Source organism: Alligator sinensis, unplaced genomic scaffold (genome assembly GCF_000455745.1).
Source record: "Alligator sinensis unplaced genomic scaffold, ASM45574v1 scaffold647_2, whole genome shotgun sequence".
In the NCBI taxonomy this organism is placed as follows: Eukaryota; Metazoa; Chordata; order Crocodylia; family Alligatoridae; genus Alligator; species Alligator sinensis.
The window spans coordinates 4,626,494-4,652,362 of record NW_005841832.1 but is presented as its reverse complement, the minus strand read 5'-3'; the positions used below and the strand labels follow the sequence as shown (position 1 = coordinate 4,652,362).

Genomic DNA, 25,869 nt, shown 5'->3' with positions numbered 1-25,869 from the left:
CGGCACCTCCCGCGCCCGGGAGCCAGCCAGAGCTCCACCGCCGGGAGGTACCGGGGGCGCCGCCGACCCCAGGCAGGGACCTTCCCCTCACGGAGTACTGGGCGTCCCGCCAGCGCCTGCGGGGGCAGGCTGCCCTTTGGCTAACGGACAGCCCGCTCCACCAATCGCAAGCTGCGATCCCGCGCTCGTAGCCAACAGGCGCTGTCCCATGCCCCGCGGGGCGGGGGGCAGTGCTGCCTGCGGAACTCTTACTACGGCTGGGCGCAGCGCTCGCAGACCCGCGTGACCTTCCCGGCTGCGGGCTAGTCCTGGCGTCTGTTCTCAGTGTAGCTTCCTCCGGCCCCGCGCTCCCCTGTCGGAGCCCGCCCAATGCGGTGTCGGAGCCGCGCGGCCTCGCTGAGGTCTTGTCAGAGTCCGGTTGGGACTTGAGGCGTGAGACAGCTGGGAAAGTTGCAAGCCTTCATGAGCTGGAAAGCACGGAACTCAGGCCTCTGCTGTGGTTGACGAGCGTTGCGTACCTTTAGGCCCCCGCCGGCCTCGAACTTGGGTTGTTGTGTTTTTCCTTCCAGTTCAAACGGAGTTCACTACTGCCCGACCTAGGCTCAGCAAAAGAGGGGTCCCCCTGGCAGCTCTTCAGCCCTATAGCAAACAGTGAAGACATTAGATTTGCCCGTGTTTTTCCTCCACCTGCCAGAAGCAAGAAGAGCTGCAGAGAGCAGTCTTCCCTGCCCAGCACTGACCCATCCTGATTTCCAAGCAAGAAGGCGGGACGGTGTTGTCAGATGGCACAGGGGCAGGGGTGCACTGGTGCACTTGCAGCCCCCTTTGATTCCTGCTCCACCCAAAATTTAAAATCACACCTGGCAGCAGCAGCAGCATTTCCTAGCAGGGTGTGGGGCCCAGGGGAAATCAGCCGTGGGGGAGGGGGGTTGTGGTGAGCCATCAGAGGCAAAGCTGGCCCAGCTCCACAGGGCCCCCTAAAGCACAGAGCCCAGGGCAGTTGCTCCAATTCGTGCGGTGGTGTGTCGTCCCTGCCCGGGTCAGGCAGTGCTGAGGGAGTGGATTGAATTTGTAGCTCATTAGAATCATCCCCATCCCTTCTAAACTCTCCATTCCACAGGTGTTAATGAGCTTCTCTCCTTTCTAATGGTCTGGGTCTTCCACCAATCAGGTTGCCTTTTCTTCTTCAATTCTGCTGTCTGTAGGCTGCACGGGAAGCTCCTGTTTCACAGTCCTGCAGATTGAAGCAAAAAACACTTACTGGAATTGGTTAAAAACAATCTCAAACTGAATAATATAGCCCTAGGTCCCTAGCATATTAGGAAAGGTAGGTACTAGTATCTTTTAAAACTGAAGACAAATACCTTATTCTTCAGCAATCCCTCACAGTCAAGGATGACTGTCTTCCATAATTATCTTACCTATATGTCTGAAGATAACTGATGAGGCCTATCCAGGATTGAAAGATTCTACTGCAGCTCAGATATGTGTTTAGTTGGTCCCCAACATGCTGTTTCTGCCACTCCTGCGTTTCCATCTCCTTTTGTTGTGAGGTTTCAAAGTACTGAGATCCCTGCAGCACACTTTCTCCATTTGGGGTGGTCCTAGGTGATAGTCTCCTGTGAGTTGACATCAACATTGAATTTTTTAAGTTGGCCTTGAGGACATCCCTAAAGCACTTTCTCTACACCCCCCTTCCCCCCACCCCCCACCTTGAGTATACACCATGGCTGAGCCGGGAGAAAAAAACTTGATTTGGGAGTTTGGAGTCAGACATCTGGATGACATGGCCAGCCCAATGTTGTTGATGCCAGATGATCGTTGTCTCGGTACTCATGTTTGCTTGCAGGAGGATGCTAACTCTCTTCCCACTGTATTTGGAGGATCTTGCACAGGCAGCATTGACAGTACGTGTCCAACAACTTTAAATGTCTCCTGTACATTGTCCATGTCTCAGCTCCATACAGCAAGGTGGGGATCACAACTGCTCATGAGCTTGGTTTCGGATCTGATCAAACACCTATTTATTCAGGCATCCAAAGGCTGTACTTGCACATTTGTGGCAACGTTGGATTTCTTTGTCAGTCAACCTTCTATGTGAAATGACTTCTGAAGTACAGGAAATACTCAGTGTTCTCCAGAGTCTCATCATGGATCAAGTGTCAGTCCCATTTTCTTGTATACCTTGGTAAAGACACTGACTATTGCCTAAAGGTCTGTTTCCAAATGAGCGCACACTACAAATCATAAGCATACTGGAGCTCAGTGTTTGTGGTCAGGGTGGTCTTGGTTTTGGCTTGTAGTCAGCTGAGGTTAAACAGCTTACCATCCATTCAGTAGTTTAGCTCCACTCTGACTGGAAATTTGTTGGTGGTCAGACGTAACATCACAGCAAGGAATATTCAGAAGACTGTTGGAGTGATGACACAGCCTTGCTTAACTCCCATTTTAACCTCAAAGGGTTCTGTGATCGATCCATTACTGAGAATCACCACTCACATACCACCATGGAGCAGGCAGAGAATGGCGACAAATTTTGGTGGCCATCCATAGGAGAAAATTATACGCGTTAGAATCATAGAAAATTAGGATTGGAAGTGACCTAAGGAGGTAATCTAGTTCCTCTCCCTGCTCAAAGCAGGACCATCCCGAACAAGATCATCCCAGCCAAAGCTTTGTCTAGCCAGGTCTTAAAAAAGCTACAACAATGGAGAGTCTACCAGCTCCCTGGGTAACCTGTTCCAGTGTTTTACTACCCTTCTAGTGAGAAAATTCTTCCTAATTTCTAACCTAAACTTCCCTTGCTGCAGCTGAAGACCACTGTTCCTGGTTCTGTCATCTGCCAGCACTGAGAACAGTCTAGCTCCATCCTCATTTGAACCCTACTTCAGGTAGTTAAGGCTGCTCTTAAATCCCCTCTCAGTCTTCTCAACTAAATGAGCTCAGTCCCCCAGCCTTTCCTCATAAGTCATGTGCCACAGGCCCCTCACCATTTTTGTTGCCCTCCACTCTACTGTCTCCAATTTGTCCACATTCTTTCTGTAATAAGGGCCCAAAACACAATATTCCAGATGTGCCCTCACCAGTGCTGAATAGAGGGGAATAATCAGTTACCTTGACCTGCTGGCAACACACCTACCAATGCAGCCCAGTATGCCATTAGCCTTCATGGTAACAAGGGCATACTGTTGACTCATATTCAGCTTATTGTTCACTCTAATCCCCAGGTCCTTTTCTGCACAGCTGCTGCCCAGCCAGTCAACCCCCTTCCTGTACTGGTGCATGGGATTATTCCATCCTAAGTGCAGGGCTTTGCACTTTTCCTTTTTAAACCTCATGAGATTCCTTTTGGTCCAATCATTCAATTTGTCTGGGTCACTCTGAACCCTAGCCCTGCCCTGCAGCATATCTACTACTCCCCACAGCATGGTGTCACCTGCAAACTTGCTGAGGGTGTGCTCTATGCCATCTTCTAGGTTGTTGATGAAGACACTGAACAATACCAGCCCAAGGACTGACTCCTGGGGCACTCCATTTGATACTGCCTGCCAACTAGACATTGAGCCATTGATTACTACTCTCTGAGCCTGATGCTTCAGACAGTTTTCTATCCACCTTACAGTCCATTCATCCAGCCTGTACTTCCTTAGCTTCCCTGCAAGAATGTTGTGGGAGACCGTATCAAAAGACTTGCTAAAATCAAGGTATACCACATTCACTGGTCTCCCTTCGTCCACAGATGTGTTGTGTTATATGTGATGAGGCACTTCACCACATGCATTCCCACCCCTCCTATTTCTCAGAATTCTAGATCTGCCCACATACAGGAGGAGAGCAGGTTGGTGGAACTATGAAAAGAAAATAGGAGGGCTGTCTCCTCCTCCCTGACAAAACAAAAAAATGGGGGATATATTAAAAGCAGCACAGCATTATCTCCTACCTGTGAGCTCCTCTCTACTCTACTATAGTCTTAGCTTCTTATCTGACAGTATTGCTGACTCCTACCACCACCACTTCATAGATTCAATCAGTTCTCCCAGACAACACAACTATAGGCAAACCCTCTGGTGTGTCGTCATGTATACTACCTCACCTCATTTTCTTCCACCCATACTTCTGTGTTAATTGTTCACCACACGACTGGAGCTCCAGAATAAAATCTCCATTTCCCAGGTCTGGTTTTGTAAAATGCAAGTTACATTACAATCAACATGCACAAGTTTCCTTAAATTAAGCATTACAGTCTTCCTGGCTCTTGATTTTAGCAGGTCTCTACAGTGTTTCTATTACTGCTTTAAATCAGGGGTGCTCAACCCATGACCCATGGACCAGATCTGGCCCTTGGTGCCATGTCATCCAGTACATGAGGCTCCCGATGGGTCTGTGGGGAGCCCCACAGGCCATGCCCCTCTGCACTATATCAGGCATGCAGGGTAGGTCCAGACCTGATGCCAACATGTGGTAAGGGACCTCCAAGCCCAATCTGGCTGTGCAGTGGAGGCATGGGCTGCCTTCAGTTCATTCAGTTTTGCTTCCCAGCCCAAGGCTCAGCCCAAGTATGTAATTGAGGCCCTTCCTGTCTCTTATGTGTTATGGCCTAAGGATATCAGCCAGCCCCAAATTAAAAAACAATCCTCCAAACTGGATTTGGGCCTGATCCAGCTACCCATCATCAGAGATACTCCTAGGACTCAGACTGAAGCTGAATGGAGGGGCAGGGGTACAATTGGCTCAATCCCCATAAACGTGTCTGGCTAGCTGCTGGACAGTGGCAGAACCTGTACTCTCCCCAGCAGAGCTAGTGTAACTGTCAGGAGAAGCGGGGTGGGGGAGAATCTGGTTCTGCAGAGGTTGTGGATGAACTGGTTCTGCAGAAAAATTTGATAGGGTTGGGTATGCTTTGTTTGTCCAAGGGCATTCAGAGATAACTGACTCCAGATACAAATGTGGGAAAGTGCTGCCGGACTGGCAAACATAGAATATACTGTAAACATAAAGTAGAAGTATATGTAAAGTAGAACAGCAGAAAGTAGAATAGCAGAAATTTCCTATGCTTGAAGAAGGGTGATTGCACCCATAAGCTTGTTAAGAACTTTTTTCTAACTACTCAGTTGTTCTAATAAAAAATATCACATCTACTCAAAGAACCTTGCCTGCCTAAAGTAGAAGTATGCATTCATTGCCACTAGCAGATTCAACACAAATAAACTTTAGATTCGAATGTGCACATTCAACACATTCACATATCTCACAGATTAGGCCATAGGAGTCAATGATCCATGAGATTAATTGCACTCAAGGGGCATGTCCACACATGAAGGCACGCGCACTTGCAGCAGCTCAGATAGAAGCACTGCAAATTTGAGCCATGTCTTTTTTCCTCAGCACATGTGCCTGGACATGCACTTTGTTGTGGAGCAAATTGTGCCACTTTGGGCAAAATAACCCTGCCTGGCTCCTCCTGGATCTGCAGCCAGAGGGAGCTAGAGCCTGGGGCCAGCACCAGTATAAAAAGCTGCCCTAGCAAGCAGCTCAGGGCTACTGCCTCTTAGGAGCTTCTGGGGCCTGGCCAATTGGTATCTGGGGACACTACCCCTTGTGCCAGCTGGACTGCTGCAGCAGCATCCCAAATCCATTTTTTTTAAATACCCCAAAATCCATGTTCTTCCACAATTAGAACAAAAGACCATTCTATCCACACATGCACATATAGAGAGAGAGAGAGGCAGACAGAGAGGGATTGATCAGTTGGGCAAATGCTTTATTGGTATATAGCAAAAGCTTTGTTATCTGGCACCCATGGGGAATGGGGGGTGCCAGATAACAAAATATGCCAGTTAATTGGCAAGGTGGGTGGGTGTGTGGGTAGGTATGGAGAGATGTGGGTTGGTGTGTGGGTGGGTGTGGAGTGACTGCGGGGGGACTTTGGGTGTGGGGGGACCCTCTGGGGGGCTCTGTTCAGGAGGGGTGGGGCCTGGCCCCCACAGGGTGCAGCCCCTCCACACAGCACATCGACTGTCCGGCAGGGACCGCACACTGAGCTGTGCCAGGTCCTGCCAGCACTGGGGCCCTCATGCAGCGTGAGTGGCCCCAGTGCCGACAGGACCCAGTGCAGATTGACACATGGTCCCTGCATGCCGTGCCAAGTCTGGCTTCTGGCAGCAGCACTGCCTGCCCCGCTGTGCAGGTGGGGAGATGACGCGCGGCAGGACCTGGCCCAGCGCCGCATGACTCGCTAGTCTGGCTTTGCACTGGAGCGGATTGCGTGGCTCCTTTGCAAAGGCACAGTAGCTGTGTGGCCGGGGCTGAATCGGGCTGGTGGGGCGCATTTTCCAATGAGCCCTGCTGACCCGATCCAGCCCAGGCCATGCACATAGTGTACCTTTGCACAGGAGACGCAAAACCCGCTCTGGTGCAAAGCTGAACTAGCGAGTCACGCAGTGCTGGGCTGGGCTGGGTCCCACCACTCGCCGCCAGCTTCGGCCACTTGCCCCCCAGCACCGCCTTGCCACCCCATGCAGCCCTGCCATACGCCTGCCCCCCTGGCGCCGGCAGCAGCAGGCAGCCTGGCTGTGGCTCTGCTGCAGGCAGAGGTGGGCAATAACGTGGCACTGTGTGACCTGGACTCCTACATGCTGAATGGACTTGGCCCAGCCCATCCAAGGCCATGCACTAGCGGGCCAGGCCAGGTCCATTCATCATGTAGGAGCCTGGGTCACACAGCACTGTGACACTGCCTGCTGCGCCAGCATCAGAGCCACAGCCATGCTGCCTGCTGCCACCGGTGCCGTGGGGAACAGGTCGGGGGGGGCATGTGTGTGGCAGCCCCGGCTTGAGCCCCTCCATGTCCCCCACTGGGATATGCCCCACCCCACTGCTCCCTATCCCCTTTCTCATTCCCCATAGCTTCCAAGAACCCCATCCACTCCCAACACCCCCCCAACATCCCCCTGCCACCCCTCACACAAACTCACACCCACCTATACCCACAAACCTCCCCACCTCCATTCCCTAACTTACCTTGGACAGTACTGGGGGGCAGCAGGAGCACCACACAGACACTCTGGCCAAAACTGACTCCTGTGTTTGCTCCAGGCACGGTCTGGGACTGTGTCTTGCCCTGCTGTTCTGCGGAGAGGTTTTTTTTTACCCCACCTGGGGTCTAATTTTGTCCCCGTGCTGCAAGTTTGCAGAGCAGGGAACAGTTTTTAATTTCTGCACATGCCTCTTACTGCGTCTCAAAGGGGTTTGTGACATGGCAAGAGGCACATGCACGCTTGTCTGGATGCCCCCTAGGAGTTTTGACAATCCCACACATATTATTTTAGTTGCATATCATGCCCCCTTAGTGGCTAAATTGATTGATTCCCTCAAAGACTCCAGCTTTCTCAAACAGTAAAGGCCCTTTCCTTACACATACAAATAATCTGTAAACTATTCAACTGCACTTGCACTATCGTGTTTGTTAATCTGTATGAGTAATCTCATGGAGTTGATGTTGTGGAACACTAGCTTTCAAAATTAATACAATTCCTCTTGGCAAAAACATCCACTATAAGTCTATGATAGCAAATTCTAACAGTAATATTTTAGTGCATTTGATTGTCTTATTACCTGGGTAACAGTGACATCTTGTGGCCATATTCTGTAAATAAGCATTTTTCATAAAAGTTTTGCAGGATATTTATATCCTTACTTATGTAAATTTTAAACACATTCACCAAATTGAATGGCAGATTATCTCCCATTAAAACTCATAGGTTTGCTTGAAGATTCAATAAAAAACATAAGTCACTAAAAACCCTGGTTTTCAGGTTTCCCCCCCCCAGCATACTCTACTTTTGTGACTACTAAATTTTGTAGGGCAGGGCTGCCCAGTTGGGTGGCCATGGATCCTGGAGGCCACCTCTCCCACTGTGGTGTGGTAGAGAAGGGCCCAGGGGGTATGTAACAGTACCACAAACTGTGCAGCAGAGGGCAGGGAGCCCATGTACTGCCATGGCGCATGTGCTGTGGGTGGGGGCTTGTGGGTGTAGCCTATGCAGTGGAATTGATCTCAGGGGGCCACCCCCAAAGTGCATAGCCTATGCAGTATGTGGTCCCCAGCTCAGACAAATTTGGACATCCCTGCTATAGGGCATGTCTGTGGGGGGCTGTCATGTTTCAAAACAATTCCAATGTGAAGTTTAGAAAATACCACTAGAAAACATGCATTGACATATTATTTTGTTAAATAGAAACTATTAAAATTCATAGAAGCACCTTCTATCAAGATGGCAATTTTCAACATGTTAATTAATAGTTTTTCATATGACCCCAAGGAAAGAGATCAATATTTTCTTTGTGGAGATGGGGAAATTGAAACAGTATCATGTCAAGATTGGCAACTGGATGCTTATAGTTAGGTGCCTATATCCTAATAAACAGCGTTTCAAATTAAGGTTTTTAAATAGGGATTTAGGCACATTATACTGCACATCCATGTTTAAACCCTGGACTAACAACTTTGAGGAGTCACAGACGGGTAACATAAAAACTGAGACCAAACCCAAAAAACTTGCTGACAACCCACCTTCCCTCTGATTACATGTCCTATTTTCTATGCCAATGAACACAGTAATGAATGGCTGTTGCTACCATATATACAAACCTTTGGCTTCTCCATGCATGCAAGTTGCACATTGTGAGACATTCTCGCGAAAGACTATGAAAATATTTCCCCATTGTTGTAACAAGCCTTGTCAAGTTCTGGAGTCAATATACTTCCTACTGAATCCAAGAGGAATGTACTGTATAATTTAACAATTCAGGTATTATGTAAGTGAATGCAAAAAGCATTTATTTCATCATTTGAGTTAGTCTCTCTCTCATGCAGTCGTAGTTCAAATATTCTAGGGTAATGTCCAGTTACATTACTAGCATGGACAGACTGGGATGCAAAGAAATCAAAATTATTTGGCTCTGATTTGCTTCTACAGCTTTGACTTCGAGGGTGTAGGTAGTGCATCTGTTTCATGTTAGTCTCTTAGGCTGAAATCAGGTTCACTTTTACCTGACTTAAAATAGATTACTTGCAAGCGTAGGTAACAATTCAAGTTAAAGTTGCAAAGGTGGTTTACTTCCCCACAAGATTTATACCTGAGGAGCAAGTTACAGTACAAATTTAAATGGCAAGAGTTTATCTAAAATTAACTGCTTCCCCATAGTCTACTGCCCTTAATTCTCAGGATTTGTTCATCTACCAATTCAGTCCGAAAGCAAGAACCTCGAAACATCCTTGAAGTTGGAATAGAATCTATCCAAAAGATGGACTTCATGTGGCTTAGCTTTTCTTTTTTAAAATTAAAAAAAAAAAATTCCTTTGGTGAATTATAAGTTTGAACTTCTTGCCATAATCATCAGTCCAAAAAGGGCCGTTTCTCCATTGAATATTATAATTTCCTTAGAAGTGGTAGGTAAGAGGTCTGTGTGTGACAAATGTCAGAAAATATACTTAATGCTAAAACAAACATTAAACTGCTTCTTATGTTTAAGACATATAGCTAGGGCCTGGTTTAAATCCCAGTTTCACATTTTTCATAAACATCACAAAATTAAGTGATTTTCACGAAAAATGCAAGTTGCAACAAAGTGCCACGATATGGCTGCTTGCTGGGGAGTACTCCAGCAAGTCACTAACTACATTGTGGCATTCCTTGCAATGAAAGTATTTCCCAGACAGCAGCAAAAGCATAGCAGCCCAGGGGAGGAGAGAGCTTGGGGATAGGTAGGGGAAGGGCTGTTTGCTCCTCTGGGCAGGAAAACTAAAATATGGGCTGGTTAGGGGCACCTGGGGGCTGCCTTGGCAAACAGCCCTGGAACTGGGTAGGAAAGGGGCTGTTTATTCATCTGGGTGGGAAAACTGGGGGATGGGGGCAGGGCAGAGAATACACATGTGGAAGAGCAAAGAGCCCCTCCTCTACCCAGCACCAGTGCTTTCTAAGGCAGCCAGCAGCTTCCAAGCCCAGGAAAAAGCCTTTCACCTTCAATGGATAGTAGCAGCCTGACCATGTGGAGAAACTGAGTGCGGGAAGTCAGCACACACACACGTGGCTATAAGAGCAGCCAATCAGGGAAACAGGAGGCTTTTGGCCTCATTATTCAAGCAGTGACATCATTGCCTGCCTGCTTCCCTGCTCTAATCATGCTGCTCCCAGCCTTCAGTAAAGACATCAAGGCAAGAACATCTCAGCCCAGGACAGGTAAAGCAGTACCCTCCAGGATCCCTCTGTGCTGAATGGCCAACGCTGAGCAGAGCAGCATTTTTGAAAAGGGAATTTAATCTCTGCCAGAAACAATGGGGGCAGAGGACCGCCACTGCTGTTCCTGCCTCTTCCAATGAGGTGAGGGTGGTAGGGCATGGGCTTTTCAGCAGTGATCAGAGGCACTGGGAGCAAAGCCGCTGCTGCTACTATTAAACCTGGCCCTAAACCTGCCCGCTTAGCCAATCAGGAGGATTGGGAGAAGGGGTACTATGATCTAGGTGTGAAAATGGTAGCCCCTGCCATGATCAGTACACAATATTAGAAGTTGATCCCACAATTTAAACCAGGCCCTGTTTATAACATGTGAATGGTCAAATACTGCCTTATATCCATGTCAAACTCCAATGTATAGTACTAGAAGCTACTGCCCATTCAGAGTGATGGCAGATATACCAGTATGTGAAAATCACCAACTAGTTAAAAGACTTTCAGTTCCTAGGTACAGAAGGATAACTAGGGCTTGAATTGAATCTTAACAATTAATTTTCCTTTGACATGTATGCTTAAGTAGGTTTAGCCATGGTGGTCCAGGAAATATGTGAGGCATCTGTTATTGGACCAACAGAGAGATGTTGGACAAGTTCAGGCCCAGAGTATCCTTTTTCAGATTTAAACTGGAAAAAGCTGCCCAGACCTAAAGAATGGTACTTTATGCCTCAAAGCTTGTCCAACATCTCTCTCAACCATAGAGTTGATCCAATAAAAGATAGTACAAAAAACCTTGCCTCCCTTGAAAGGCAAATGTTTGTCCAATTCACAAACCATTAGTGTAATTTGTGTAATAGACAATGTCTTGAGTATATAGTACACAAAATTACCCCAACTTCCAGCAAACAGGCAAGAATTGTTAGTGCATTGGTTCTGAACACAAATTTTGAGGGCACAGACTTTAAACTTCTGTCAATAGTTTCAAAACATACATAAACATATTAACAATGCTACAAATCAATTAACCACTATGATAAAAGGTTTATTAATTCATGAACCAATACAGAGTAAACAAAACAAAGAAAAAAATCCACTAAGATTTGGCAGAGTAAATAATATGTTTTATATTTTAGAAGTGAAATAAACACCATCTGTGAGTCTTGGTAGTTCCAGCTGATACTGCACAGAGTAGAAATTACAGAAGCACTGTTAAGTTAAATACTGCACAATGAATTACTGTAAGAAGGTTTGCATCATTGGAAATACACAGTTAGAAAGACCACAGATATTTATCTGTATACTGGTTATCACTACAGATGTCATCATTAAAAGCTACTTTTATCACTACAACAAAAGCAGTAAGCAGACTTTAAGTCTCCACATTAAGACACACTTTGCCACCTACACTTTATAAAAGCCCTAAAGTTAGGAAGATTGCATTGTACATAAAACAAGTCCTTATAATACAAACGACAAAACAAGCATAAAAAGAATGCCCAGAATCAGCCTGTGATGTTATTTAAGCATCATTGTTATTCAACTAACATATTACTAGAAGGATGGAATCACATCTGCAGAAGGAAAGTGATTCCTCCTAACTGACAGTGGTTGTCTGCCACAGCTCTCTCTCTGTAGTGGTTCAGGGGGATCTAAGTGTTAGTGTAGATGAGACTAAACATTTTTTTAATTATGAGTCTTGGATCCCCCATGGTCCGGTGATCCAATTTTATCAGTGCTTAAAGCCATAGTGCCTTTATACCCACTCATGTCCTTCACAGCTGGAGAACATGCTCTGTAGCTATATTAAATTGGTTTTTGTCCTGTCTTCCTTACCATTTAAAAGAGCACTTTGCAACATTTTTAGGTTGTGGGCTGGAATGACCCAGCTTAGATCACACACAGATGATCGGGCACTAGGACCCAGCAGCCACCACTATTTCTTCTTGTAGTCCCAGGAAAAAGCTCCCATCTCTGAAGCCCCAAATTTGCAGGCTGGGTAAAATGCCTCTGAGGACTGTAGGTTACCAACCCACTCCTGATTACAGTCAAGTATCTGCAATACCTGTTAAGGAATCCAAAGCTGACAAACACTCTCAGAAACTGACTTGTTACTTAGGGCATGTGTGGCCACAGAGTTCACAGGTTGAAAAGACCCAACTCTGGTCAGTGCAAGATTGTACTCTGAAGCATACCTCCTAATGTTTATCCATTAGATGCATGACATTTTATCTTCTACTGTCACAGAAGTTGGTTAGCTTTGCCATTTGAAAGGGGAGATAAATGGAGCAAACATCTTTAATTAAAATATTTTAAAATAATGTTTGACCTGTAAACTTATAAAATGTACATTCTGAATCAGATGCAAAACAATTGGGTAGACACAAAATATATCTGTACTGAAAACATTCTTAAAAACATGAGTAGCTTTCTCAGGCAAATTTTTCTAACATAACGCATGTGCAAAATACTGAAATAGAAGTAAAGTCTACAGACTGTACTAAGTAGTAAATATGGCACAAGTCTGTTTTGGATGTCTACTGTACATGGTAATTATCTTACATTTATTATCTACATTTCCTTTGATTCATACATTAAGCATTCAATGTTCTTCTCTGAATTAGCCATCAACAATATTTGCTTTTCAGCTACTGATCGGTGTCCCAGTAACTGTGGGCCAAGGAATAATAGTGAAAAAGGTTGCATCAGCAACATAACATTCCACTAACTCAGCACTGGCAGGTGTTGTAGAAAATGCCTCCACATGTGTTTAATATTGAGACTCTCCTTTTTCTATAACTTTAAAAACATTAATAAGAGAGACTAACACAACAGCTTGCTGGAGCCCTTTACATTTTTCACCAGAATTGTTGAGAAGTCTCAACACATAAAACAAGCATATGTCAAAACATTATTTAACTAGGTATTTACATTAAAAAGAAACAAAACAAAACAAAAAAATCTCCAAAAAGCATACGTTCATGCCTACCTGCACTTTTGAAGATTTGGCTCTGTAATTTGGATGGTAAGAGTTTTTTAAATAACAGAGGAAGAATATTGTGTTATCAAAATGAATTATTAAATATATAGAGTTCTTTTGCTTTTGTAACAACTTACTCTGGAAAAATTAAACAAAAGAAAGGTTACGGGCAAAAGTATTATGGGCAAAATTCAGAGGCTGTCTGTGTGGGAGGCCAAGCTGAAGTAATGTATAGCTTCTTCAGGCCTTTCAGCCAAAACACTAATTTACACTAACTTAAACTCACTAATTGATGTTTAACTCATACTCTCTTAACATTTCATCCTTACATTTTATTTTTGTGATTGGCATAGTTAGGGAAACCAAACTGAGAAACCATAATGTTAGAATATTTTAAGGGCATGCCATCATAAATATTAACCAACTTGTTTAGACAGTAAGACCTTTGTAATAAGTGCTCTGCACGGTGCCACATTCCAGAATAACCACTGTTGGTTTCCTTTTCTAAATTCCTTATGTCAACAGGCTTCACAAATACTCCTGAAGACTTTCCAATGTGCTTTGCCACTAGGAAATTCATGGCAATATCATCACAGTTTTGTGTTTCATCTATTAAAGCGTGGACAGCTTCCAGCTCCTTTTGAAAGTGTTCTAGGTATCCACTGTGGAAGAATGCTGCACCTATCAAAATCATTGAGTATTGATCCCCATTTCCAAATCCAGGTGTCTGCAATTCAAAGCTGCCGTAACTGTATATACCTGAAGGAGTGGAAATGTGCTTTCTAGGAACAAAGCCCACTATCTGATCTGGAAATTGCTAGAAGGAAATAAAAAAAAACAGTATGGAGTTTAATTTTGCTACAGTTAAATTGTGGATCAATATAGCTTTAAAAAAACCCTTTTGATATGAAACTCTCTTATGAGGTTATCAATTACAGAAATTTATTTTTGGGGGGAGATTCAAAGAATACAAAATATTATCACCTATACAATCCTCTTGTCTATACAACATGGAGCTAGTTGTAAGTTAATAAACATGATCTACAACTGACCCAATATCCTTCACATCATACAGAGCAAAGTAGCATCTGGCTGAAGTTAATACCCATTTGAAAGCTTGGGATCAAAAATAAATATACAAAAAAAATCACTGTATAGTGAAAAGAATAAATACTTCTGATTCACAATGTGTAGCCTCCAAAATCAAATAACACTTTATTTTCTGCATGAAACCGACCATATTTACTGCTATGCATGATTTGTTAATTCATATTTCAAACATATTTGAAAACTTAAGAAAAAGGTAAAAATTGGTTAGATATGCAGTCTATAATTTTATATAATTAAAAGACTATTATTCAGTGTCTCCCCTTTTAGAATGCAACTGCTCATCTATATAATAGATATTACTATCTGGAAGAGCAACGACTAATTGAATTAATATTTCCCTTTCATAAAATGTATATATATCCCACTGATCATATGCAAGCTGCAAAAGACGAACATTACCTGCCAAACAGAGAAGGCAAAGGCTAGGTCATGAGCACTAATTAGTGTGTCATCATCCATCATTAAAACAGCTGAAGGGGGGAAAAGGAAAAGATATTTTATTTTTTAATGAGCATAAAGAGGAAAATATAAATCATGAAAAAGCAAATATGTGAGCATTTACTGGTGCTATATAATGCACGGCAATTTTCCATGCAGCTCCTTTAAACATTAGGATGAAATGCACAACTAAATCATCATGCACTTTAAAGACTACTTACTTATATGTTAAAGTTACAGTGAAAAGGATCTGTAGCCTTGACACAAATAAACAGTTTAGAACACAATTGCCACTGTGCATCAAAAACACCACTGCAGCCTTAAAAGTTCTGTACCATGGCTGAACAGCTGTGCAATGGAAAATCTCCAATTTTTTGGCAAGAGAATATAACAAATCTGCACTAATTGCCAACCAGTCTGCAGTCCTAACAGATTTTTAATACTGTGTAAAGGATAACTCTACAACGAAGGAAAAATCAAATACCATTCTGTGCAGTCTGTTTAATTATAATAATTTTCCAGATAACTATTTTTAACATCAGTTCATAAGTATTTATACACCACTCCCTTGAGACCAAAGAAGACTAAATTATAATATTCCATAGATAAAATTCACTATTACTAACTATAGGATAAAGCCCTCTGGCTTTAAATTCTAAAAGCTGCAAGTGGACTTTATGCAGGAGAGAAAGCAAGATGTGTAATTCAGTTCTTCAGGGAGGAAACAAACTTCCTTTATAGTAGCTTGCTGAAGACAAGCTCATAGATCAGTACAACTCTTGTCAAGCAGGAAAGCAGCCTGGGAACTGTAGTTTACAAAGACTTCTTGAGAAGTATAGGTTGAGTGGCAATGCATGCTGGCAAAAGACACCGTGAAATAAAAGTGTTCCCTTTTCAAATAAGACTGATGAGGGTGCCCATAGAAGCGATAATTTTCACCTGATCTGGCCAAAGAAAGCAGTTTATAGCCATGACCAAACACATGAACACGGCATGCCCCTGGAGTCTGGGGGGTATGGTGACCACCTGCAGATGGCGGCAGAGGTGTGGCGGCAGAGAGTGGGGAGTACCTGCAGGTGGCCATGGTAGTGTCAGAAGTAGCGGGGGGATGGCGAGCGCCAACCAGCTGTCGGTGACCACCTGCAGACGCCGCCAGCAGTGTCGGTGGTGGCCAATGGTGGTGATCGGGGACCACCCACAGACACCGCTGGAGGTGTCGGCAGCAAGGGGGGGGGTGGCAAGTGACAACCGCCCACAGGCACCATTGGCAGTGTCAGCGGTGCTTTTTTCAGGGGGTGCACCACCGATCTCAGGGGGTGCACGTGCACCCACATTCACCCCCTACGCATCACCAATGACCAAACACAAGTGAACGGCTGCAAACAGCTTAAAAAAATGGCTGACTGAGTGAAAATCTGGCCCCTCATTGCATGAGGTACCAGATAAAGATGTTACAAAATGTAGCATCTTTTGTAACTTGTGTGTGCCAAGCTCCCAGACTGTCCCTGTTATCAGAATAGGAGGGGGAAAAGGGAGCAGAGGGAGTCTAGTCTGGGGGGTTTTCAACCTCCCCCCCCCGGATGGGGTGGGTGTAATGCAGCTCCCCCTGAGGTTGGAGGGGGCGGGCTCCAATTCACCCACCCCACTCTTCAGCACCAGCTGGGAGCCCCAAAAATGAGCTCCCTCTGCTGCCTTTCTCCCTTCCATTCTGAAAACAGTGAGCATTGGCAGAGAGCCTGGACATTGCTTTGGGAACCTGGCTGCAGGCTCTCAGCCTACAGCTAGATCCCTCTTTGCCCTGAAACCAACAGTGAACTTCTGTTTGGTCTGGGGTAACATTGTAACTGAAAACATTTAGCAAAAATATTTTGAGTTACAGCTGGGAGATGGACTTCTGTTTGCACCCCATAAGACTGGGTAAGAGTTGTGACCTATTATGGATTGTTATCTCTGAAGGAAATAGGACGGTGTTGTTGGGTCTTATTATGCAAAGACCTCAGAAAGTCTTTAGTTAGATGGTCAATAGGCAGGATAAATATACTGAAAGACACTAGTATAGACTGGAATATAGGCCAGACAAAGGTAGAAGTCTTGGAGGGAGCTTGTGGGTTTCTACCAAAAAAAACCCAAACAACCCTGTGGTAAGAGGTTACTAGTGAATTGCAGCAAAATTATTTGGATTTTTTTTAAATACCAGATTTTTAGTCATCTTTAAAAGGGAGGAATACTGGATTAGGGTGAAAGACTAAATTGCATTCATCTTTCCTTGAAAGAAGCAACAGAGCAACCCATTACCACTGGACCAGAAAACAATTATTTATAAAACCACCTTCCTATATGCTGTACTTCTTACACAACCTCTGGATTGCCACTGCTTCTGGGAAAGTGCCAAACCTGCAGCCAATTGGATTTCCACACTCCCTGCTGCACTGTGCAGGCTCTTTACATCCTCCCTGTACTCTTCAGTAGAATTGCTTAACATCTGCTGGTTTCCGGACACGCTCAATCCATGGGATTTATTTTGTAATGATAAAATACACAGTTGGTTTGAATAATAAAAAAAAATGACAGATGTGATAAAAAGTGGAAATAATATTGTTAGCCTAGCAACAATGGTAGCTACAGAAGTGAGACACTCATTACCTTTTGTTTCCAGTTCAGGGAAAATCTGGAGTCTGTTCCTCATGCGATTCACAGTTTGCACTTTGAAGACCACAGGGACAGGATGGGGTCCTAAAGAATTCCACGTTTCCTCTGGTATCTTCTCCCCAACATTGTTCCATACAACAATCACTTTGTGCAGGTGGGGGATGGCTTGATAATGATTTAAAAGCTTGAGCAATAAGTCAGTTCTATTGTATGTCTGCATAATAAGAGTAAATGAATCCAAGGCAGATTGGCTCTGGGATTTTGGCTCCCTTCGCAAATTGGGCATTTTGTCATCTTTAATATTTGGAAGTAAAGCCGTTAAGGCACCTGCCACAAGGAGTAAGACAAGGATCACCACAGAAGAGAAATGAAGTAGTCGGATTCCCATAACTCTTCCTGGAAGTTTACAGATGGGATAACACCTTTATTAACAAAAATTGCAATGGAAAAGGAAAAGTCATTAGTTTTGTACCTATGTGGTAAGTCAGCTCAGTGTAAAATTAACAAAGATAAGATCCTGAAGACTTCATCAATGAAAAATTCCCATAAAAGACATTTGGGCTATTGCCTTAGTAAGTGAATGAGTAAATAAATAAGGAGGATTTCATAGTTTGGTACAATTATTTTCAACTATTAAAACATGCTTTAAGCTATAATGTCAAGGCAATACTTATATAATTTGTTTTTTACTTTCACTATTACCTTCGGTTAACTCTTTGCAGCAATGAGAGTGAATCTAAATGAAATAGTCTCAGACTTGATCATACTAGTTCCTTTCAGTTTCTCATTCTCATATACTAGTCTACACTGCTAACAACTACGTTTCTGATGCTACAGGCAAACGTGGAAATATCTCAGCAACCTCTTTGTCACTGGAGTTGGAAAGCAAACTGTGCAGAAGATCAAACCTAGTCCTCAGGTTCCCTGTTAAAACTGCAGGGACTCTGCCTTTGGCAAGGAAACAGACTCAGTCTTGGCAGGGAAATTAGATGGAATAGCAAGAAGCACCATCTCCTCCAGTACAACCTGAGTGTCCTGGACCTCGTTTCTTCCACCTGTCAAGTGCTGCATGCAAAACGATAGATCTTTTCCAATTGACAGACTTGGATGTTTTATTGGTGGACCTGGGATCTGCTGAACTGTGATGACCGCAAACATGAAACTATGACCATGGCCATGGCAATGCTGAAAGACGGCAAGCAGCACAACCCCCTCCTATCACATCTGGATTAGCCAAATCATGTTTGCACACTGTGACCTATTGGTTACAGTTGTCTGAACTGCTTATTTCAGTGTTTAGATTGCAATCAACATACTTTGGATACAGCAATTTGATGAACTGTATTGAAGGTATGATGGAGGAAAAGCAAATGTTTTTAAAGAAATTATTCCTAGAAGTGCATTATCCAGTTCCACATGGCAACCAACCTTAAAACCAGTTACAGAAGCAGTGAGGAAAAAGTTACCGTTGACACCCATTACCAAACAAAACTAAAATCCATAGGGCAGATATAGTAAAACCTAAATTTAGTATTATTTCTTAGATTTATCCTGAGCCCAACATTGTCTAGTGGCTGGGACCTCCTCTCTTCACAATGTACAGCCTATCCTACAATTCATATGTATATTTACACTATTTGCACAAAGTATAAAGGCCAAACTCAAACAGAATTCCCTGTTTTTAATTTTACTATTTGATATTGCTTTATTTATCATCATATATTATGTTTGTTTTTACTTTTGTTTAAATTAGTAGAGTGTAATTTTATTGTATTTACCAATAAGCACAAAACATGTAATGTTATTATTATACAATATATATGTTTATTATTAATCCTACAATATCTGTTTAGCAAAAGCTGTAAATAAACTATTACCACAAGTGGCTAGGACACAGACTGACATGCATGAGAGCAGTGTTCTGTTCTTGATCTTTCCACTTACTTGTGGTATAACCTTGGATAAATCATTTGCCCTCTCTGTGCTTCCTCATTTTCTTCTCACCCTTAAAGCATCTTTCCTGTTTAGTTGGCAAGTTTTTGGGGGTATGAACTGTTCATATTTGTACAGTGTCTACCTCAATGGACCCGCAATCTGGTTTGGGAACTCCAGGTGCTACTGCAGTACAAGTAATTAATAAACATCCTTGTCAGCAAAAGTTTGCCAGCAAAGTTTAAGGAGCTCATTAAAATGTTATTTTAATCATCATGTAAAGCAAAAAAACATTTTCTCATCTTCTCTAAAATGTTCCAGAAATGCATTCTTGCTGGGATTATGGTGAGTTAATCCACAAGCCACCCACTGAAAAACAACACATGGTGTAATATGGATTCAAAAAGGGCCGTTTTCCAAAGTATGAGGTACCCTGATGACCTAACTGAAAGATCTAAAGCTGGTACAAATGCCTAAGAATCAACCACTGTGGTAGCAAGTAGCTGTCCTAAAGTCCAAATATAGCTACTTTGACCCTCATGCCAGGTAATTTTGCTGAGACAGGTGTTTACAGATAGTGAGGGAAAACAGAGTTAAGAACTATCACTGCAGGGCATCCAGCCCACAACTCCCCTGTTCTCACCACGTCCTCTTTGCATCACTTACTACATATGTTTTGGTAATTGCTAGAGACCAATCCAGTTGGGGTCCGTTTTGCTAGATTCCTTACAAGTGTACAGTAAATGGTAGTGCTTGACCTGAACAGCTGTTGTCTACACCTGTTTATATAGTTTGTTTTTTTAAGAAGCTCATGCTCATGAAAAGTGCTGGATTAACTGCTCCAGAGACCTCTGCTCATTAATGCAGTAGTTACAGCATTGCTCTAGACAAGCTTAATTAAACTGCTCCAAACTGAGATGACCATTTGAGATGCAGAGCCTCTCATCCTTGTGGTACACTGAGCCAAGAATGTGCAAGGACACAGCTATGAAGCTGGCCAAGAAAGTTCTCTACCATGGACAGATTGAGAACATTTTCAAGAATGCTTACGAGAAGGAAGCTATAAACTTGACAGGAACTGCATTATCTTTTGATACCAGAGTCAGTCTGAGAGATGGTAAAGTGGCAAAGCATGAGAATGACTGTCCAACACATTTGGACTACATACAAGCAAGTGTGTTATAACTTTTGAATTGGAAGAAAGATATAGGAGATGCTCAAATAGCTCTTTTCCATCTCTGTATTCTATTATTCTATTTAGCAGGCTATTGAAATGTTTAATTAGATTTAAACAACAACACCCATGGTTCAGTGTTCTTCCATTTATTTTATACTGCATGGAAAGTCAGTTTATTGTACAATCCAGTGCTGCTGCACCAAAACAAAGAGAGAACTTTAATTCAAAACCTAGATCCAGCATATAGTAATGGGCTCCTGCCTAAATGTATTTAATATGTCAATCTGACTGCTGTAATAGAGGGGAATCCCAACTGCTATTCTAAATTGTTTTAAAACAATATTCTAAGAATGATTCATGGCACTTAGTTGGCTTTCTGGACATTCTAAACTGAATACGCAGAAGCAGATACTGGCCAAAAGTAGCCAAAGAAAGTTTTATGCCTTATTAAATCTGACCCATCTTGGAATACCTGAGATTTGGTTTTATTTTGTTTACTGAAATATGTAGTATTCCAGTGTGCCTTTGTAGCTTGTCTTTTTTAATTTTTCTTTTCTGATTACTGCATAGTTTTAATGATCTGCCTTGAACAGACAATTGAAAATCATCTTAAAGCACAATTTTGTAATTAGTACGTTCTTCAAACAAAATAATGTGTACAGAAGTAAGAAACCCCAAAGATATTAGCTATCATTGTTGTATATCAGTATATACACTGATCAGCCCTAAACCAGGATCATCTGATATGTAAAATGACTTTGCTGATACAACTTTAGTTTCAACATTGAAATGTATGATGTGGCTATAAGATCTTGGCAAAATTTTCTGCACGTTAACTTAGGATAAGTGTTTTGATCAATTATATCCTAATCTGTTTTAGAAGCAATCGCTATTAACTCCTTAACATTATCTTAGATGCATCTCCCTCATAAAGCAAGTACACAGAGACCATTCTTTCCCACACAGGTATCCTAGGTAAATTAAAAAAAAATGATGTGTCACGTTCATTTACTCTACTTCTTTTATTGTCAAGATAGCTACACTCGAGTCAACATATGCAATCACTTAGTTCCCCAATATATAGAACAGTTTTAAAAATCTCAGTGTGACACCATTTGAATAAAGGCATTCTTTTACTCTAAAAACAACATACTTACCTCATTGATGCCAGTTTGGATTGGATTTTTGGTTTGTCTAATAGGAAGAGCCTGCTTAAAATACCAGTATATTAGCTGTGTGAGGTCTCTGGATCTGTTGAAAATGAAGGGGATTATGTAATTGACGATCATGCATTTACCCACAGAGCAACCAAGATCCTGTTAAAATTATATATAGATAAATAAAGCAAACATTCCTCTCAGTAGCTGACTAATGTATATTTTTGGCAACTGTCCAGTCTTTTTTCCTTTGTCCAGCTGTAAAATTTTCCTTGGCTTCATCAAGACTACAAAATGTTGCTATGCCAGTATGTCAGAAAGAAAAATATTTATCTTAAACAAATTTCTCAGGCTGTTACAGTATTAATTTGTATTATGGCCCAAGGTCCAATTATACTTGGTAGCATACTACACAAGACAAACCATACCCAAAGGGTTTACAATCTGGATAGGCAAAACAGGGAATGGGAGAAAAGGGAAACAGAGAGTGCAGGTGAAATGATGTATCCAAGAATCATACAAGTCAATTAGAAAGCTATGAACGGAACCCACGTCTTCCAAATCCAGTAGTACACCATCCACTAGACTACATTGCAAAACTCCTAAACCACAATCACAGTTGATCCAGGCCATCATAATGTTGCACTCTTTTTCTATTCTTTTTCTAGCATGGTTATTGTCTGTTTTACAAGCTGAAGTAAAGCATTTATGGTGGCCCGCTGACTTAAAGATTTTTCCTATCTTGTCTGAAGGCAAGGCAGGGATGGGGATGTAAGTAAAAGTGCAGTAATGCAAAGAAAAGATGATGTTGTGATCAAAGCACTACACTGCAACCCAAGAAATCCAGATTATTTTCTGAATTCTATCACAGACTCCCAGGCTGGCACTAGACAAAAGATTTCTGTCAATAAAGGATTGGGGGGTGGGGGGAAGAAAAGAGCTCTCTGCCCAGAGATTGTAGCAAGATTGGGGTCTTAATCCCGCTATGATTAGGTTATAAAAAGTCTTCAGGACAGTTTTCTGTCCTGTGTGTCTGCTGGGACTTCTGATACCACAAATAATAATAATAGGGGGAACATTTTGTTGCAGAGCTGTGAATTGCAGGGATGGGATTTTCTAGCACAGCAGCATACAATGTATTTGTATGGAAAATTAAATTAGTAGGAACAGGCTTTTGTTAAATTTGTCAGTGTGAGGAACACAGGTATCTCTTTCCATGGTTGAGTAACAAACGTACAGAATTTTAGAAGAGGATGAGCCTGCATCAAGTTATTGAACCATTGTTCCAATCTTAGTAAAATACCTCATGTTAGGTTGCATCAATTTTACTAACATATATCCCAGATTACCGATCAGACATTGTAGAAGGCGGATCCTGCTCAGTTTAGTTTCTGGTTTCCGATACTAACTTCCTTGACCTTGGCGCAGTCACTTAGGCTATTTAAAAAATATATATTCCTGGCTTTGGTTCCCCCTATTTTGTGGGTGTCCAGCTTGACAGACCACTGTATTTGACTTTTGAAGCTACAACTTGAAATTAAATCAGTAAAAGTTGCAACTGCTTAGCATTTATTTGACCCAAGGTGTCTCACCCATCAATTGGTCACCTACAAACCAATGCAACCAATATCTAGGTGCTCTCTTAAAAAGATGGACCACAATTTCCCCATCTGCAGACTCTTAGTGGTGATGCTTTCAAGACTGTTGTGGAGAGTAATTAGTTCATATTTCAAACCATATTGAAAATGCAAACAGTGCTGCTATTGTGGTAATAAAACTCTTGACCTCTCATACATTGTTGTCTTTCAGTTGTATGGAATGAGCTGAGTGATTAGGAAGGCTAATATCATCTTATATGAATCTCTACTTAAAAGCTTAAAGATCATTTTAGTACTTATGTTTGATTATGTTAAAGAATTCTGTAATATCAGATTTAAAATTCCAGCACAGTTGAGCTTCTTCAACAATTTGAGTCTCAAAATATTCTTTATGGAAGACATTTACTTCTTTAAAACAAAACTAAAGAAAATAAAGCTGAAGAGAGCCAAGCTACAGCATTTTAATCCTCCTTCCAAAAAAAGGAGTTTTCCTGAAAGGGCTGTCCCCTCGTAAACAGTATACCTCTTCTCTATCTATTCATTAGCAGACACTTCATGAAAGCAAACAGTTCTGCTTTAAAAAATAATATTCACTTAGCAGCCCCTGCACAACATGCAGACTATCATCTACATTTAACATATCTTCCATATTATTGCATTCTTACCTGGACTGAAGGAGACTGAGCCAGTTATTTTTCTAAGCCTCTATTAACATGAACAGGAGCTGAAATTTTGTAACTGGGGATCATGAGACTGCACATTTTGGTAAGCTCAAGCAGCTTGCATCGGTTGGATTTTTAATTCAGCGACACAACCTAAAAGGTCCAGCAGTCTGGGCAGCTACAAGCCTGAACTCCCTTCCCCTTCTCTTACATAGTACTTCCTGTGGGATGCAAATGCTCCTCCTCCCAGCAGGCTCAGATTCATGCTTTCAGACCCACCGAAAAAAAGCTTATGCAACCCCACTCTAAAGCAGCTTGGACTGTTACTTGGGTTATTTGCATGCCTAATGCTTTCGACAAGGGCTGCTTTGAACCCCAGCAATTAAAATGCCAATATTTTAAAAGCAATAAATGACAGAACAGAGGGAATATTGCACATCAGAAAAGAACAGATGTTAAAACGATTAACCATTTTTTCTTCTCATACTGCTTCTGTCAGGTCTTTAATGCACATTTGGGATGCAATCAAAACCCTTTGCCAGCTGCAAACCTACTGTTTGGTTTTCAACATCCTGTATTAAAAAGGGATGTGTGGGGGTGTATATTAATATGCCCTTTCCAGCAATTGTACACCACTTGCTAAATCATTGCCTAAGGATGTCTTGCCACCTTACAGCTGTACCAATGTGGTTACCATGTGAAGGATTGTTTTCTTTTTTCTGCATAGCCTCAGGTTAAAACATTTTTACACCCTTTCCCCTGGGCTAACAGACTGCAGGACTAGGTGCGTAATCTAGATTGCACCAACATATACCAACTATGGACAAGTAGCTGCTATGCACTTGGGTCTCTTCAATCTCTACAAGCCCATGAAAATAACTATGATTTATAACATATGTGAGAGGCACGGATTTCTTAGACTGGTATCTTTTATTGGACCAAATATATTGCTGGGGTAAAGTTAGTCAAGCTTTTGAATGTGAGGTCCCTGAGGAAGCATGCCTTACATTTGAAAGCTTATCTAACTTCATCCTAACAACATAGTTGGTCTGATAAAAGAGATCACCCTAACAAATACTTGCCCCTCATAATTTCTGGATTATGGCTACTACATCACTCCTACATTATTTATATACAAGTTATACATGCATGTATCATTACGTATGCATATGCGTGGGATATAAAACTATGGTCTACTATGGGCAATTCCCATTCTTCTGGGCTTTGCTGGCTGTCCCCACCAACCTGCCCCTGTCCTTCTGCTACAGATGTCCCTGTTTGTTCACCTTACTCAGAGGCACTGAGTGTTGGCAAAGGCTGGGGACCTTTGACTGGTCTGTGCCAATGCTCCTGCTGGAACAACAGCCAGTTTTTTGGCTAAAGGGTCCTGCCCCTCCACGGAGTCAGACCTATCACAATATTTCAAGTCAGGAAAGAATTTTGCCCCAATGGTCAGCTGGTGCCCGCTGGGGGGCTTGCCTTCCTCTACAGCAGGGGTTGGCCTCTTCCCTGATCTCTTGGGTATATATACGGACAAAATTTCATAGAAGCAGGACCTTGGCTGCCTGGTCCTCCTGCCACTGGTAAAGCCGGACAGGGTGTTAGGTCTGTGTTGTATCAAGGTTGACCTTAATCTTATGCAGAGTTTAGATTATGTGTCTGTCCAGGATGGCTTGGATACGGCTGGTCCTGACTCAGGCAGGGGTTGGACTAGATGTGACCTGTGCGGGTCCCTCCAGCCCCGCTGCTCTGTGCGTCTCTGTAGAGCAGAGCTGTCTGCGACAGCAGCGAGGTCCCCGGAGACGGGTCAGAGCCTCTCCCCGGCCCCGCAGCCCACCCCGGGCAGCTGGTGGAGAAGGGCGAGGGCTGAACCAGGGGCCCGGCTGCAAGTGGCGGAGGAAGGGGCGGCCGAGAAGAACAGTCACCGCAACCCCCAC

At 42.9% G+C, this 25,869-nt stretch overlaps 2 protein-coding genes across 4 annotated transcripts in view; both read right to left on the bottom strand.

Annotated features, from left to right (window-relative positions):
- CDC14A (cell division cycle 14A) overlaps positions 1-535 on the bottom strand; it is a 133,181-nt gene extending 132,646 nt beyond the window's left edge. The window contains exon 1 of the mRNA XM_025197231.1: positions 519-535. The gene's annotated coding sequence lies outside the window, so the exon portion shown is untranslated. The remainder of the gene's footprint in view (positions 1-518) is intronic.
- Positions 536-11,263: 10,728 nt separating this feature from the next.
- Positions 11,264-25,861, bottom strand: EXTL2 (exostosin like glycosyltransferase 2). Of its 3 annotated transcripts, none has more exons than XM_025197224.1 (5): positions 25,489-25,861; positions 21,673-21,766; positions 17,401-17,828; positions 14,719-14,789; positions 11,264-14,026 (listed from the first exon to the last, which is right to left on the bottom strand). In XM_025197224.1, the coding sequence occupies exons 2-5, from the start codon at positions 21,675-21,677 to the stop codon at positions 13,535-13,537; spliced, it is 996 nt and encodes a 331-aa protein (XP_025053009.1). In that variant the 5' UTR covers positions 21,678-21,766; positions 25,489-25,861; the 3' UTR covers positions 11,264-13,534. The 3 variants fall into 3 exon arrangements, with proteins under 3 accessions (XP_025053009.1, XP_025053013.1, XP_006015047.1); XM_025197228.1 differs by lacking the exon at positions 25,489-25,861 and adding an exon at positions 23,936-25,465 and having other exon boundaries at positions 17,401-17,802; XM_006014985.3 differs by lacking the exon at positions 25,489-25,861 and adding an exon at positions 23,936-25,463.
- Positions 25,862-25,869: the final 8 nt, after the last annotated feature.